Source organism: Cetorhinus maximus, chromosome 10, assembly GCF_964194155.1.
Source record: "Cetorhinus maximus chromosome 10, sCetMax3.hap1.1, whole genome shotgun sequence".
Taxonomy (NCBI): Eukaryota; Metazoa; Chordata; class Chondrichthyes; order Lamniformes; family Cetorhinidae; genus Cetorhinus; species Cetorhinus maximus.
The window spans coordinates 104,337,952-104,355,748 of NC_135888.1; the positions used below are offsets into that span (position 1 = coordinate 104,337,952).

The 17,797-nt window shown below is 41.1% G+C and overlaps 2 protein-coding genes across 4 annotated transcripts in view; both read right to left on the reverse strand.

The window, feature by feature from the left end:
* The window catches only part of tgfbi (transforming growth factor, beta-induced), a 465,360-nt gene that overhangs the window by 407,714 nt on the left and 39,849 nt on the right, over nucleotides 1–17,797 (reverse strand). The gene's annotated exons all lie outside the window — the stretch shown is intronic.
* The window catches only part of LOC144685904 (solute carrier family 25 member 48-like), a 31,901-nt gene continuing 17,379 nt past the window's right edge, over nucleotides 3,276–17,797 (reverse strand). For all 3 annotated transcript variants that reach the window (XR_013577810.1, XM_078550918.1, XM_078550916.1), the window contains 2 exons: nucleotides 8,876–9,009; nucleotides 3,276–4,864 (listed from right to left, as the gene is read on the reverse strand). Coding sequence is in view for 2 of the 3 variants with exons in the window: in XM_078550918.1 (XP_078407044.1) it covers nucleotides 4,760–4,864; nucleotides 8,876–9,009 (239 nt within the window). In the remaining variant the exon portion in view is untranslated. The remainder of the gene's footprint in view (nucleotides 4,865–8,875; nucleotides 9,010–17,797) is intronic.

Sequence of the window (17,797 nt, forward strand, 5' to 3'; positions counted from 1 at the left end):
TTTCTTCTCATCATCCTACTAACCTGAATCCGTTACAAAGCTTCTGTTACCAATGTATAACTAGCTGGTGTGGGCACATGACTGACATTTTCAATTTCCATCCTTTCTTCAGAAAGTTTCATCATGTTGAAATCATCACATAGAAAAATGGGGTTGTGAGCTCCCATGTCCTTTCACACTGAAATGTTTTAGTACCTAAACTTAAGAAATCACTCCATCATGGCTGTAAAAAAAAACCCACCAAACTGAGTGGGCAGCTTTTTCCGGTCGGCGAGTGGGGGCGGGGCCTGCTCGCCGACGTGTAAAATGATGCGGGGATACATCGGGCGTGCATCCCGACGCCTCCCTGCGTCATTTAGATTTTCAGTTTAGCGGGTGTACAGCCGAAAGGACCTGACATCCAATCTTAAGGTTGGCGGGCAGGTGAAGAGCCCAGGCGGCCTTCCGAAAAAGCATGAAACATCATCCACAGGCGGGATGAGGTTTCATGAGGGATTTAAAAATTTTAGAATATTTTTAAGTAAAAGTAATGGACATGTCCCAGCACATTTGACAGTGTCACATGAGGGGACATGTCAGGAAAATTTTTTCTACCCTTTAAAAAATTTTTATAACTTCCACCGATCTCCCTGAGGCAGCATTTTGTCTCAGGGAGATCTGTGCGCTCTTTTGCACGCGTGCGCGAAAGAGTGCACTCCCGGCTCAGGGAATCTTCCCCGTCCGAGGGAATCTCCCCCGCCGGCACAGGGGGCACTCAGCGCTTCCGAGCGGGCACCATGCTGGGCGGGCCTTAATTGGCCAACCCACGTAAAATGGTGGTACACCCCCAACCGGGGGCACAGATCAGGAATCCGCCTGCCAGTGCCCGCTCCTTAACAACGCCCCCTGAAGGGATGGAAAATGCTGCCCAGTGTTACAAACCTCATTGGGAATTAAGAAAACAGCCAGGAATATACCATGACAAAACAAGCATATAAAAATTCTCTTCCTTGATTGAAATTATTTGTAATTTTGGAAGTATTCTGGTTGCCCTCCCCATAGCTGGTCCATTCAATAACACATTGCACAATCTTGGCATTTCACAACATTTAATACATTCCTAAATCTAAAATTCTGAATTTGCGTTGAATTCAAGAGAGTCGGTGAATTTCTGACTAGATTATTCTTTATTGTTGATCCAATCTCTGAATGCATTACATATTTGCACAGATATATCAATGTTATATTTTTTCGCTTAGTGTTCCTGATTCTGCCAGATACATGCCTCAGTCAAAACTGCAATCAACTCACTTCCAGGACATTATCAATACATTAGAAGACACATATCAGCAGCGCAGGTGTCTCTCCTTCCAGAGAAATGGTGGGCCTCTGATTGCTGCCTTCCCACAGATGAGAACAGGGACACAGCTGAACACTGGATCAAAAGTTTATCCCTCAAGACCATGTTATATTGTGCAATTTGGTTCACCACCTATAGATAGCAACTTAAAATAGGATTTAAATGTACAAACAGCAAAGAAATTACTTTCTACACAGAAGGGTCATCAGACCCTTTTCTAGCCTGTCACAAATAGTATTTACATCAGTAATATAAAACTCAGATACATGGTATCTAATTTACAATGAAATAAAGTAATATATTCTGCCATATCAGTTGATAAAAGATGTTAGAAGACATGGTAAACTGGTAATATGAACACCTTGCTTGCAGCATATACAAATGAGGATTTGGGATTTGCAAAACTATCAATCTGAACACTGGGTGAGATCAATTCTACTTGAATGCTGAAGCTTTCTTTGACTTACACTCTGTAATGCAGACATATTTTATTATGAAGAACATAACTAATATTATTCTACTTTTGCATAGTTTTTTTTTACAGTGAGCTATTAAAGGAGCACAAAAGCCAACATAATCACATTACCATTAGAAATCAGTAACAGAGGGAAAAGGACAAAATAACTTTTATATGGCACCAATGGGCCAAATGACAAAAAAATGCCCTTGTGAATTTCCCAGTCTAATCTCCCAGTACCCAACTATACCTTTTTAGCATGTTTTAATGATTATAATTAGCCAACCAATTTTTACTGGGCAGCAGAAAGTGAATTGTTTTGCTACAGAATAAGATTGCACCTTGAAGTGCACCCATTTAAAAGTACACCAGCAAAACACAATTCATCTTGCTTAGCAGCTTAGCAGAGAGTCTGTCAGCACCAAGATCAAGGCTTTCAACTCTGTCATCAGCTGTAAGTAGCCTGTGAATCAGATCAACATTTAATACACATACGGAAAGACTGGCACCCTGAAGGGGCGCTAGATCTTCATGGAAGAAACAGGATGGCAATATTATAGTGCTATGGGAATCAATCGTGAGGACAATTGATTTTCAATAGGGCTAGTCTGCTCCTATAAATACAGAATATTTCGAATACATTTATTCATGAAATGGAGGTTTCATTAATCCTTTGTGAAGGCTTCTCAGTTAGATAGCATCCATCTGCAAATAGAGGCAAGATATTTACAAAACATACGACTAAAAAGGAAAGAATTTGAAGGGTGTGGAGAAAGAACAGCGGAGTGGAACTCATTGGTTAGCCCTTTGAAAGAGCCAGCACAGACATGATGGGCCAAATGGCCTCCTTCCGTGCTCTATGACTTTATGAGAAATCTCTCTGGTTATTTTGCTGTGTTCCACATTAATGTTGAAATATATATCCCGCTGCAGATTGATGACTGTGATGCCCAGTTCACTACCCCTGCCAACTCAATGCCCATGATAACCCAATGTGCTTCTAGTCAGCCTCTGAATTCTATTTAACACTTAGAATTTAAGCATTTTATTTAAGGAGTATGTATGAGTTGTATCTACAGGTGCAACATTGAGTTGGCCATACTATTCATTTATGTTTGTAAACTCACAGGATGCCATCTTTGGACTTAATTCTCTCTATACAAGATGCAAGCTCTTTGGGAATTTTTTTTAAACATTAAACACATTATATAAATGCAAGTTCTTCTTGATAGCTAGAAAGGAGGATATCTTAGCCCTAACTCCCTAGTCCGTGCATTCAACAATTTTTCAAGCTCTCACTCACCTATGCTTTCCCTCCTTGCCCTCTTTCATAAACTGATGAAATTCCAACATTAAAATCATAAATAAATGAAACATTCTGGACATGAAAGTAGAAAATGGAAGAAAATATTAAACTCCAGGCATATCAGGATGAAGTGTGTGTGTGTGTGTGTCTTTCTTTCTCAGTCCCACAATCTCCTATTCAACTCAGTTTCTTTATTTCTCCCAGCTTTCTCTTCCCCTACATTACCCCTTCATATTTCTTGTTTCATTCTGTTTCTTGCTTCTAGTTTGTATTACATCCTTTATTAGGTCACTGTCTTTCACACACACATCTCTATTTTGACGCGCATACACAGCTACATCTCTTACAAAGCCTATATTAACCCAGCCCTTCTTGGTCACACAGCCTACACATCTGCTCTCTCACATAAAACCTTTATTGTTCCCATTAGTATTCTGTAACATAACTTGGCTTAGCCAGATCCACACTTGCTCTATTTCTTTCCCTCCTCCCAGCCTCTCTCTCTCCTCACACAGTTCTGTGCCATGACACAAAGCCAGCATTAGTTCTTGGCATTAACATTACTGTCATTAACATGTCAAGTTTGTGGGCCAAAATTTTTACATGCTCTCAACTAACCTAGCAATTAGGCCATGCTTCTTCAGACATCACCAAAAGTAGCAACAACTATGTTCATCTTATGTTATTTAATGTAAAAATAATGTAATTTATTCTTGTTACTTAATTATAAAATTATTCATCAAAAAAGTTCTAAGTTATGTCCAATAAAGTTTTAAATATGTAAACACTGAAGATGAAATCTATAGTCATTTCTTTTTTCCCTATTATGGTTTTCTTGCTGTGATTTTCTGATACAAATCAATCTGATGATAGTTAGACGATTAGAACAATTCTGAACAATTAATTCATCAAAAACAGTTGAATATCGGGTTACCATAGATCCAGGATTATCCTGGAGCCCTCAGGAATTAAAGGTGAATCTCGAGGATACTGCTGCCAGCAGCCCGAAGAAAATTCATAGAGGCATTTAAAAAACTGTTTTTTCTTCATTTCCTTACACTTTTCATTAGTTGTAAGAATATTGAAAATGTTGGTGGGTGGGGTGGGGGTAGTAGTGGAAAGCTGTTGTGCGGGCGACTGGTTGGAAACAGGTGGTTGTGTGATGAAACCTCTAAGAACAAGTACAACTTGTGTTGGCAACCCTACTTAGAAATCTTCTGTGAGTCGCTGTATGATTTTCATCTCCCAATAATTCTGCCAATTAACTCCATCCCCACCTCTAACTCTAAAAACAGAAACAGCAAAAGCCAGTAAAAGCAGGTTAGGCAGCCTTTGTGGTGAAACGGAAATTAGTCAGTCTATGTTTCAAGTAAAGATCTTCCCTCATGATTGCTCATCAATGTTTCCTGATTTCCATTAATCCATTCAACCTGTTTTCCCAGGAGACGTTGCACATAACTTTTGAAGCAAACCATCATTCTGAATTGTCTCTGTGGCTTCTAATGCTCTTTCTGAAAACGAGTTGTATCAAATTGAAATCAGGAGCCAAGGAAAGACGAGCCAATTTTTATAAATTTGATCAACTGCTGGACGGTGCAAAGAACTATGCAACTGGTCAAGTTTGATAAACATCAGAAGTCAAATGTTACTTTTCTGCTTATTGACCTCGCAATGCTTTCAGTGCGAGTTCATATCCCAAAAACATGGCTGCACTCATAGGGAATCCACGAATAGCATTCAAAGCTGCTCCTTTAAAAAATACCTAGTAAATAAAACAAACATTTTTAATATCTCCCCCAGACAGTAATAGTTCGACATACAAGTCTTTAGTTCATTTGTATGATGCGATTATTTCCTTCTCTTGTGATTGCAATTTCCCCAACTGAAAGCATTGGCAAGCAACCTAGGGTCTTCATCCTAGGGTCTTAAAAGAAGTGGTTAGTTAGATATTTGATGCATTAATTTTAATTTTCAGACACTTCCTAGATTCAGGAAAGGTCCCATTAGATTGGAAGATAGCAGATGTAACTCCATTATTCAAAAAGGGAGGGAGACAGAAAGCAGAAAACTACAGGCCAGTTAGCTTAACGCCAGTAATCGGGAAAATGTTGGAAGCTATTGTTAAAGAAGCTATAGCAGGACACTTGGATAAGTTCAAAGTAACCAGGCAGAGTCAATATGGTTTTGTGAAAGGGAAATCATATTTAACCAATTTCTTGGAGTTCTTTGAGGAAGTAACATGTGCTGTGGATAAAGGGGAACCAGTGGATGTACTGTACTTAGATTTCCAGAAGGCATTTGATAAAGTGTCACATTAAAGGTTATTGCGGAAAATAAAAGTTCATGAGAAAGGGGGTAACATATTGGCATGGATAGAAGATTGGCTGGCTAACAGGAAGCAAAGTGTAGGCATAAATGGGTCTCTTTCAGGTTGGCAAGATGTAATGAGTGGTGTGCCATAGGGATCAGTGCTATGACCTCAACTGTTTACAATTTATATAAATGCCTTGGATGAAGGGATGGTTGCCAAATTTGCTGATGACACAAAGATAGGTAGGAAAGTAAGTTGTGACAAGGACTAAGGAGGCTACAAAAAGATATAGATAGGTTAAGTGAGTGTACGAAGATCTGGCAAATAGAGTATAATGTGGGAAAATTTAAAATTGTCCATTTTGGCATAAAGAATAAAAGAGAAGCATATAATCTAAATGGTGAGAGACTACAGAGCTCTGAGATGCAGAGGGATCTGGGTGTCTTAGTGCATGAATTGCAAAAGGCTAGTATGTAAGTAAAGCAAGTAATTAGGAAAGTTAATAGAATGTTATCATTTATTCTGAGGGGAACTGAATACAAAAGTAGGGAGATTATGCTTCAGTTATACAGAGCACTAGTGAGACCACATTTGGGGTATTGTGTACAGTGTTGGTCACCTTATTTAAGGAAGGCTGTAAACACACTGGAAGCAGCTCAGGTTTACTAGACTAACACCTGGTATGGGGAAAAGTTGGACAGGCTAGACTTGTATCTGCTGGAGTTTAGAAGAGTAAGAAGTGATTTGATTGAAACATATAAGTTCTTAAGGGGTCTTGACAGGGTGGATGTGGAGAGGATGGTTCCTCTTGTGGGAGAATCTAGAGCCAGGGGTCACTGTTTAAAAATAAGGGGTCGCCCATTTAAAATGGAGATGAGGTGAAACTTTTTCTCTCAGAGGGCTGTGAGTCTTTGGAACTCTCTTCCTAAAAAGGCAATAGAAGCAGAGTCTATGAATATTTTTAAGGCAGAGGTGGATAGATTCTTGGTAAGCAAGGGGGTGAAAGGTTATCGGGGGTAGGTGGGATGCAGATTTGAGGTTACTATCAGGTCAGCCATGATCTTACTGAATGGCAGAGCAGGCTCGAGGAGCCGAATGGCCTACTCCTGCTCCTTGTTCGTATGTTCGAAAAGTGACAGTGAGAGGTGTCCCCTCCCCTGATACCTATCTGTCTATATGGATGCACCTGGCAAACAAAGAATATTTCCTCAAACAAATTCTTTAGCAATTGGAAACATATCATGCAGGGGGCTGCAGCCATGCTTCTGAGCTTCAACATTCCTTATGCTAAATTTGTCAGCCTAAAATACGCACATTGATTTTGTTTGGATGGTTTTGTCTTCAATGTATACTTTAAAAACAACACCCTTTGAGAGCTATCCTTATTTAAAGCACTGTACTCATTTCCCCTTTCTCAAGAAAACTAACATCGCAGCTCTAGTGGGATCACGTGCTATCAGCCACCTGCCCCAGCAGAAAGTCCCAATACTCACATAATAGGGACTGACGTTATTTTTATTTCCTGATTGCTAACAAAAAGGTGGCCAAAGCAATAACAAAATGAGTGTAGCTATTTGTTAAGCCCTTATGTCTTTGCTTTAGAATTTCACTTGCAAGAGTTTCTGCTGGGTCAAAACAGCTGAGGATCATAATTTAAGTTCTTCCTTTTTACCTACACATCCACCATTTTAGTTGTTCCTTGCATATTTTTGGTACATATCAAGATGAGGGATATCGATGATCCAATTTGAATGCATCGTATGTTAGATGCTAGTCTTGCTACACCTGTACGGAGCATTGGTGGGACCACACTAATGTGTGCAGTTTTGGTCTCCTTACTTGGGGAGGGATATACTTGCATTAGAAGCAGTTCAGAGAAGGTTTGCTAGGCTGGTTGTTTTATGAGGAAGGATTGGGCCAATACTCATTGGAGTTTAGAAGAATGAGCGGTGATCTTATTGAAACTTATAAGATTCTGAGGGGGCTTGACAGGGTAGATACCGAGAGGATGGATGGGATTTAATCACGCAATGGGGGTCTCGTCCACTGGTCGGAGAGCCATTGGGGAACATCTGTCTTTTCGTGGGGGAGGCCTGACGATATTAAATGTCTTTCAGGCACTTAAGTGGCCTCCATTGGGCCTTCCCTGGGATTCAGGACCCAGTGGAACTAGTCCTGCCCACCAAGAACTGCTGGCCAATCAGAGGCCAGCAGCTGCGTTGTCGTCAGCACCACTGGGAGTAGCAGCAGCTGCTGGAAATACACCCACCAAAGGTTCAAGGTCATCAAGGGACCCCAGCCGAAGGTATGTTAGGGTGGGATGAGGATCGCAGGGTGGGTCTTGTGGGAGGGAGAGGGATGGCAGGGGTCGGAGACAAGGGCAGGGGGGTGGTTTTCAGTGGCCCTCCCCTCCTGATGTCGGGTTCCTCAATTGGGCACAGAGTGCATGATAACGAGGCCCCCCCTCCACAAACACTTTCTTTCTGGGAGGGCACTAGCAAACCCAATAATATGCTAAAGGCAGTCTTTGATCAGGCCTGCCTAGCAGACCTCAGGGGAGGGGAGGGGAGGAGTAGCTGTGTCAGGTTTTAGAGGCCAAGAGAGAGGGTGGGGGGGAAGTGAAGGATAAAGCTGGGGGGCTATGAACTTGGGGGGGAGGGGTGTCCCCATTTGGTACATGGGACCCCTCCTTCTTGCCTGTGCAGTGAAACTTGCTGGGCTGTTTGCCTTTCCCCCACCTTCCTCAGCTGGACAAAGATTGTGGCAGAGGTAGAATGAGGCCCTTAAGTGGCCATTAATTGGTCACTTAAGGGCTTCATTAGGCCTAAGGGCAGCGAGGCTGCCTGACACATTGTCTACCCACCGTAATTTGGGAAGCAGCTTGTGGGTGTGAGGGAAGGCAGCGGGTAGGCCATCCGTTCTCTTTTAAGAGTGCCCCCACTTCCAAATATGCCAGCGGGGTGCCGTGGTGGCGGCCATTGAATGCATGTTCAGCTGTGTGTGTTTACGATGGGGCATTAACAGGGGTGGCAAAGTCCAAAATGACAAGTAAGGCATCAAATCAATGCTAGACTGGTATCATGATCTGCCTGCTCTGTATACTCCGACACTTGCACAGAACAATTGCACTTCACAACACAGCAATTGGCGCAGGTCTCACCATAAGTAGTCAGGAGTACCCCCACCCCACTCCCCCATTTCTAACCTCAACTGATTCCCATAGCACTGACACTACAGAGCTGAATTTTGCAGCCAGTGAGTTTACGCCATATTCAAGTTCTGCTGTGTTTGATATGGAAATTCTTAATGGCACAGTTTATAAGCACTTTTTTCCTAAATCCAGTTTGTGCTGTACCTGACCTGAGTATAAATATTTTAACTCTTCCACCTTAAAACTTGTCGAAAATCTGTTTCACTCCAAAATGTTTCTATTTTTTGTGTTCCCATTGGCAATTAACTTACATTCAGTCCTTCCTTTCGGTAGCTCTGTTGAATACAATGCACTATCCCCTTGTATCTTGTTTCGCTGACTCCATCAGCTTGAAGGCGACTTTTGACAACATCCATGGGAGTTGCAGTGCCCCACGATATTGTTCCTACAAGCACAAATTTAAACAGTTAATATTCAGAACTAACAAATCCTGCATCAAAGTTTAGTAATTTCATGTCACTGGAGTGAAGGTGTATTATATGGGTTATCTGCAAATAGTCACATAGTTGGCAGCTGACGACCATATACAGATGATGGAACAGGATGATCTCATGGATCATGGTTTCCTAAGTAAGCCAACCAGTTCAATTAGTATCATATTTCTACTACTTTGCCCTGCTGACGTTTCCCTCTTGCTACCGCAACATAATATCTTGAATGTGAATTGAATGGCTCCTATCACTGCTGCTTTTCTGGCTGCCAGAAAAATGAGAGCAATTGAAAACAACTTGCAGCAACCAAGGCCTTTGAGTCAGTTGGCCGCAGAATGAGAACTAAAAGTCCAACAACGATGGGTCTGAAAACAAAAATAAAACCAAAGGATAACATGTCCATTTATATCACAACCATGAAATGGGAATTGGAGGAAAATAAGGTGATTTTCCCTCTGATTTTTCTTATCTCCTTACATGAAAAGGTTACCACCTACTCACACAGCATAGTCTCCTACTTTTTTTCTGTCTTGACAGGCCTACACCTTTCATCCTAGGTTATACTTTAAATCAGGAAGGGCTTCATTTTGTGGTTAATATTCTTTCACACAATATACTACAAAATGAAATTTTAACACTTCAGATTACATATTGTAATACAACATCACCTGTTTAGAGGAATGGCATTTCCTGAGCTCTTTAGTATCACCAGTCTCTGATACTTGCATTGAATGTTCTGTAATTCTTTCAGGTCTATGCATAGAGGTAAGCCAAATATTCTGATACACAACTCTCAGGCATGCTTCCAATATTATTTTTAATTTTTTCTCTGAATACCTGCTCGTCGAAACATGTGCAACTCCATCTAAGTCAACATAGAAATATGGGCCTAGATTCTCAATACCACTAAAAGTGGACGATACAAGGGACAGAAATATCGCTGAAGCTGTGCTGCCGGCTCTCTTTCAGTCACAAACACTTCTCTGATTTTCCCCAGAAGTCATGAATAGTCTAAATCCCCACCAAGGGATTTTAATCAATTGCCCCACATCGTCAGTTTTAAACGCCACAAATTCTTTTAAGAAATTCCACTTCAACTGCTCCAGAAGCAGGTCCTACTCCACTGCCATGTCCCACCCTCCCTTCTCCTGCAATGCCAACCCCCCCACTCCCACACCAGCCCCCGCCCACTTCTTGTCAGGCTGCCTGGTGCAAGTGAGAATACTAACAGCAGCCAACTAAAAATAGCATGAGGTTAACCCTGGGGAAGCCGCTGGAGTTGGCGCAGACCAAGCCAGCTGGAGGAAAGGTCATCATGCCAAACCTCTGACAAGATTTCCACTGAAGAGGAATATCTAAGCCCCTCGCCTCTGAGTAACATGCCTCACACAGATGTGTTTTTTAATAAACATCCAAAGACACCAGTTTCCCCCAGTACCTCAACCAAAATGTTCTTCCAGTTAAATGGAAAATGAACGAGCAACACATATGCGTTGGTTACTGCATGAAGGCTTGTAGAGCTGAAGGAGGCCACACAGGTAGCGAGGAGTGAGGCTTTGAAGAGATTTTAAACTTTGGGGTTGTTGGATGGGGAGTCAGTGAAGGACATCAAGCACAGAGCTAATGGGTGAATGAGATTTGGAGCAAGTTAAGGTACTGACAGCACAATTTTGGATGGACACAGATTATGTAAGGTGGAGATGAGAGCCTGACCAGGAATAGTTAACTCGAGATGAGAAATAGAAGAGGACCAAGGATAGATCATTGAGGAACTCCAGGTGTAACAAAGTGCGAGTGGGCACAGAAGCCATTTTAGATTATTCCCTGGCTACCATTAGATAACAATGGATTCAAACTAGCTCAGTTCGCCTGGCTGGATGACGGAGGGGAGGCATTGGAAGAGGAATGTGTGGTCAACTATGCCGAAACTGCAGAGAGGTTAATAAGGGTGGGAAGGGTTAGTTTATCATAGTCAGTCATAAAGGATTCCGTTTGTGACTTTAACGAGGCTGTTTCAATATTGTGGCTGGGCAGGAAACCTGGTTGGAGGGACTCAAACATGAAATTGTAGGAAAGATAGGCATGAATTTTGTAAGTGAGAATACATTCAAGGATATTGGAGGGAGGTTGGAAATTAGACCATAGTTCGTAGGTACAAAAGAATCAAGAGTGATTTTTTAGAGATGATGTAATGACAGCAGATTTGATGGGGAACAGCAGCTGAAGAGAGGAAAAGATTAACCATATCAGTTAACATGAGCTAAGTAAGGGAAATTGAGTTGTCAGCAGTTTAGTTGCAATAGGATTGAGCGAGCAGGAGGTCGATAACATAAGGTTGGAATGAGCATCGAAGGAGTTGGGATAGAATCCAGAGGAAGACCTGAGTTCAGGCAGCAGGTATTTTTGGGGAAGGTTGGTCAAAGGGCTGGGAAAGGGAGCCAAGTGGTAGAGACAGAGGCAAAGGCAGCTAAATGATGGTCTCAATCACAGAATCGCAGAATGGTTACAGCACAGAAGGAGGCTATTCGACCCATCATGTTTGTGCTGGCTCTCTGAAGGAGCAATTGACCTAGTGCCATTCCACTGCCTTCTCCCCATAGCCCTGCACATTCTTCCTTTTCAGAAAACAATATATTTAAATCCCTCAATTTGACTGGCTTTCACCACTCTCAGGCAGGGCTTCCAGATCCTAACCACTTGCTGAGTCAAAAAACTTTTCTTTAAATCGCTATTTCTTTTCTCAATTATCTTAAATCTGTTTCCTCTGCTTCTCAATCCTTCCACCAATGGGAACAGTTTCTCCCTATCTACTCCGTCTAGCCTCCTCATGATTATGAACACCTCTATCAAATCTCCACTCAACCTCTCTTCTCCAAGAAAATTTGTCCCAACTTCTCCAATCTATTTACGTAACCCGAGCTCCTCATCCTTGGAACCATTCTCATGAATCTTTTCTGCACTCTAAGGCCTTCACATCTTTCCCAAAGCACAGCACCCAGAACTGGGCACAATACTTCAATTGAGGCTGAACCAGTGTTTTATACAAGTTTACCATAACCACATTGCTCTTGTACTCTCTGCCCCTATTAATAAAGCCTAGGATGTTGTATGCTTTGTTAACTGCTCTCTCAACCTGTCCTGCCACCTTCAATGATTTGCGTACATATACACCCATGTCCCTCTGTTCCTGTACCCACTTTAGAGCTGCACGCTTTATTTTATATTACCTCTTCATGTTCTTTCTACCAAAATGAAGACCTTCACACTTCTCTGTCATTTCATCTGCCATTCGTCTGCCCATTCCACCAACTTATCTAGTTCTTTTGAAGTTCTACACTGTCATCCTCACAATTCGCAATACTTCCAAGTTTTGTACTGTCTGCAAATGTTGAAATTGCGCCCTGTACACCAATGTCTAGGGCATTCATATATAAAACAGAAAAAGCATGGGTCCTAACCCCGACTCCTGGGGAACTCCACTATAAACTTTCCTCCAGCCCAAAAAACCATGAACCATCACTCTGTTTCCTGTCCCTCAGCCAATTTTGTATGCATATTGCTACTTTCCCTTTTATTCCATGAAGTTTTAACCCCTTTCTCATTGAACAGGAAACATACCACTGTAGAAAATTCTCCTGAATTCACTCGAGGAACTCTTGTCCCTCTCTTCCCTTTACACTATTGTTATCCCTGTCTATATTCGAATATTTAAAATCCCCGATTATTACTACTCTATCATTCTTTGTGACAAAATTGTCCATAAGCTGCTCGCACGCATTATCGGAGGTGAGGGCAGAGGAAGCAGAGTGTGGTTTAAGAAGATAGTTTGTAGTGCCCATGACTCATAACTCCAGAACTAGCTGTACCTCTAGCCAATCTATTGCGACATGGTCACAGCACTGTAATCAACATAGTGGAAAATTGCCCAGGTATGTCCTGTCCACAAATGCAGGACAAATCTAATCCAGTCAATTACGGCCCCACAGGTCTACTCTTAACATTAACAAAGTGATGGAAAGTATTGTTAACAGTGCTAACAAGCAGCACTTAGTCACCAGTAACTTGCTTACCAATGTTCAGTTTGGGTTCTGCCAAACTCAACTCCAGACCTCATTATAGCCTTGGTCCGAGCATAGACAAAAGAGCTGAGTTTCAGATGAGATGAGAATGATTTCACTTGTTATTAAGGAAACATTTGACTGAGTGTGATATCAAGGAGCCCTAGCAAAATTGCAATCAATGGGAATTGGGGGTTGGAGGGAATTCTCCTTTGGTTGGAGTCATACCTTGCATAAAGGAAGATGGTTGTGGTTGTTGAAGGCCAATCATCTCTGCCCCAGGACATCACTGCTGGAGCTCCTCAGGGTAGTGTCCTAGACCAAACCATCTTCAGCTGCTTCATCAATGACATTCCCTCCATCATAAGATCAGAATTGGGGACGTTTGCTTATTTTTCACAGTGTTCAGTTTCATTCACAATATTTCATATAATGAAGCATTCCATTCCTACATGCAGCAAAGCATGCATAACATTCAGGCTTGAGCTGTTAACTGGTAAGTAACATTTGTACCATACAGGTGGATGGCAAAAGACTATATCTAAAAACAGAGTCTAATCATCTCCCCTTGACATTCAAAGGCATTATCATCAAAATCCCCACCATCAACATTCTGGGGGTCACCATTAACCAGAAACTTAACAAGACCAACTACATAAATAGTGAGGCTACAAGAGCAGCTCCTTCCCTAACAGCCCTGTGGGTGTACCTACACCACATGGGTTGCACAGTTCAAGCCTACCACCGCCTTCTCAAGGGTAATTAGGGATGGGAAATAAATGCTGGCCCAGCCAGCGAAGCCCACATCCTGTGAATGAATAAAAAAAAGGTCATAAGCTTGGCATTATATGGCGAATGATTCATATTTTGACACCCAAAAGCTTTCCACCATCTAAAAGGCACAAGTGAGGAATGCAATGGAATACTATCCACTTGCCTGTATCTAATAATGCTTAAGAAGCTCAACACCATCCAAGACAAGACAACTCACTTGATAGGTACCCCATCCATCACTTTAAATATTCACTCCACCATCCACGCGGTGGCACCCATGTGTATCACCTGTAAGATGCACTGCAGCAACTCACTAAGGCGAAAAGGCCAAGTGGTATTCGCATTTTTTTAGGAAACCGTATCCACGAGGGGGATGAGGTTTCCTAAAGCTTTTATTAATTAAATGAAAAAATGTTCATAAATATAAAAACATGTCCCATCTCATGTGACACAGTCACATGAGGGGACATGTTTAAATACATTTTTCAACCATTTATTTAATTGTTTCAACATCGATTCAATCTCCCTGAGGCCGCTCCGTGCCTCAGGGAGATTGAAACGCTCTTTCACGTGCTCCGCGACCACTCCTGGCGAGCCCGCCCACCACCTGAAAAATTCAGGCCATAGAGTCCAAATTTAAATGGTAATTTTGTGCAGGAGGAGGAGATGGGGAAACCAAGAGAGGAAGAGATTATTGTAGTAACTATAATATTTAAAAATATACTGAACTTCTTAAATTGATGAAATCCTGGGTACCACACAAACGTTCATTAGATTTATTTGATAAGCTGTCTCTGTGAGAATTCCTGAATAAACTCACGGTTTAGAATTTATACCTCTGGTTTTCTTCAATTGTTTCCTCTATAGTGAGCTTTGGTATTTCTCCCACTACATATGCCAGGCTGACAAACCAAAATTTCCAAAGGTCACACATGCAAGCTTTACAAAAATCGGAAGCCAAAATGCCAGTTTCTGGATGCCCAAGACTAACCTGTGCTTTTAATACTCAAAAAATTTCAGTCAAAGACCCCTCTACTCCTACTGTTATTTAGTTCCTTATGTATTCTTGGTTACTTTCCATCGAATATCCTAGTTTCTCAATAAAAGTTTCATTACTAAGCACAACATTTTTCATGAACTCAGTGCGCTCTCTTCCCCTCTGCTGAAAAAGAAATATCATTATCTTCCATAACATAAATGTTGGGAAAAATAATTACTTGAAATTTAACATATTCTTTTCAACTCCCAGCATCTAACCTATCATACTTTTACAAGGCCCTACCTGTTCTTCTTAAAATAATATTACTACATAAATAAACAGATCTCTATAACTCCTAAAAGTTCTTAAGTTACAATGTCCTTGCAATTTCTTTTTTTTATTTAGGATTATTCGCTTTGCATTTTTAACTATGTTTCATGTTTAATCCTTAAATATTGCAAAACATCTGTATTTTAACTTTTTCCCTTTCCTTTCTTCCTTCAGTTAATGTCAGCTGCCTTCCAATACTTTGGCCATGCAGTCACCCTTTGCACTTAGGATTTTATGGCCTTTGTCCATGTCATTTATCCAAATGTAGACAATTACCACAGGTTCATTTCCAGTTCCATTCAATACACAATCCACACTCCCTAATGCATTTTACCAGAGTCTGCTAAATACTTAAACCAAACAATTATCCCTATCACCGCTACTTATCTCATTTTGCCTATCCAATCCCTTTTCTTTTCTCTATATATTTCCTTCATAATAATGAGAGCGCTCTCCTGAGGGAGCAAAAACATATTTCCCTGCAAATCAATTTGAGCAGTTTTAGCCTATTTTCTAGTGGATGTGAGCACATAACTCAAACCTGTTAGTAATTCTGCACTAATAAAAGTTTCAGGTCTTGACTTTGTGGGACAGGGTAAAACGAGTGATCATACTTTGGCAGTCAGTTTTGCAACTCTCCCAAGTTTTATTCCCATTGTAGTCTATGACATTGAAGCGTGTGAAGTCTCTGGAGAGATGTTTTTGCCAGCTTTCACACTCCCTCTCCTTAAAGTCTTGAACAAGCTGAGACGCAAAGACTAGAGGCATCAGCAGCTTTCTAATACTTTGCTTAAGTTGGAATACTTCTGCAACTGAGCCCAGATAGTGTCAAAAGGCTATTCGACCATATGGGGCTTACAGAAAATCAGTCAGATAGGTTAATGTTTGAAGTGACCTTCAGTGGGCTCAATCCAAATGTTAACCTATTATTCTCTTTTGACTTTATCTGCTCTTTACTTCCAGCATTTGCAATGTTTATTGCAGATTTATGCCATTAGCAGTTTATTCTTTTGACCCCCAACTTTGTCCATGTCCACCTACATCCAGTGAAGTCACTTGATGATGAAGAGTTTGAGAATCTTGGAGCTTCTCCCTTACCTTATGTGTCAGCTGTGGCTCAGTTAGTAGCATTCTTCCCTCTGACTCACATGGTACGGCATTCAAATCCTACGGGTTTGAGCACAAAAATCAAGATTGACGCTCCAGTGCAGTGTGGAGAGGGGGCTGCACTGTTGGAGGTGCTGTTTTCTTGATTGTGATTTCAAAACTGAGACACTCCCCCAACCCATTTGCTCAGGTGGATGTAAAAAGTCCCATAGTAATATTTTGAAGATAAGAAGGGGACTTATCCCTGGTTTCCTTGCTCACATTTACCCCTCAATCAAATCAAAGCAGATTATCTGGTCATTATCATATTCCTATTTGTGGAAGTTTGATGTGTGCAAATTAGCTGCCAAAATTTCCACAACGGTGGCCCACTTGAAAAGTATTTCATTGGCTGTAAAATGCTTTGCATCATCTGATGTTGTGAAAATATAAATGCTATATAAATGCAAATCTTTCTTTTTCCCCCTGGTCTCGGGAGGATGAGTTCAATTGCAAACACAGTAGTCGCCCTAGCTGAGATCAGCTTCCTTAATCTAGACCAGACATCACATCAGACACTTTCCTTGACTGTAAGGCTCAAGTGAAGCTTGTGATGAAAACGGTTCTATGTTTCCAACAACAAAAAAAACAAGCTATCTGCTACATGAGGATATTAACAAAGTGGTACCCAAAGGTTAAAAGAACATGAAACTCTTAGAAACCTTAAGATTGAAAAGGTAAGATGTTGTAGGCTTATAGCCTGTATATGGAATAGAAATGGAGAAATGGCACAACAACGTGAAGAAGACACAGAACAAAGCCATAAAAGCAAACCATATTGTCAAAAAAACTATCACATTTTACAGTTGAATATATTACTTAATAGAATATAAATGTAAGCATTCACAAATAGAGCATATGTAGTGTGCGAAATTAAGGAGTACTGTTAGTAATTTTAATGTAAATTCACTATTAACTAATAAACAAAGGCGCTTTAAATGTATATGCTATATAAAATATATTTCCAATATTTTATTCTAAATCTATATAAAATAAGTAAATTGAACAAATGACAAAGGACTGGCTGCTGAGCTTTGGAAGGACTCATCACCCAAAGTACCTCCATAGGATCACACTCAGCTATTGAAGAAGTGAACAGGAATGATCAGTTACTACAGATTAACCCTCAAAGAACTGAAAGTGAGCACTCATTGGGTATAATCCAGAACTGAGAGGAGATGGGTTGCTTATTTCTTGCCAGTGCTAAACAAATGAATTGCAGTGCCAATTTGCAACAAGCAACATTGTGTGTCACAAACCACAGTCATGGAACAGCACAGGAGGCCTTTTGGCCATCATGTCTGTACCAGCTCTTTGAAAGAGCTATCCAATTAGTCCCACTGTCCTGCTGTTTTGTTGTCACTGTGCATTCGGGTGGCCCCAGGCTGCTGAGCAGCATAGATGTTTTAAATGACCTTATAAAGAAGGAAAATATCCTTCTCTAGTGACCTCTCG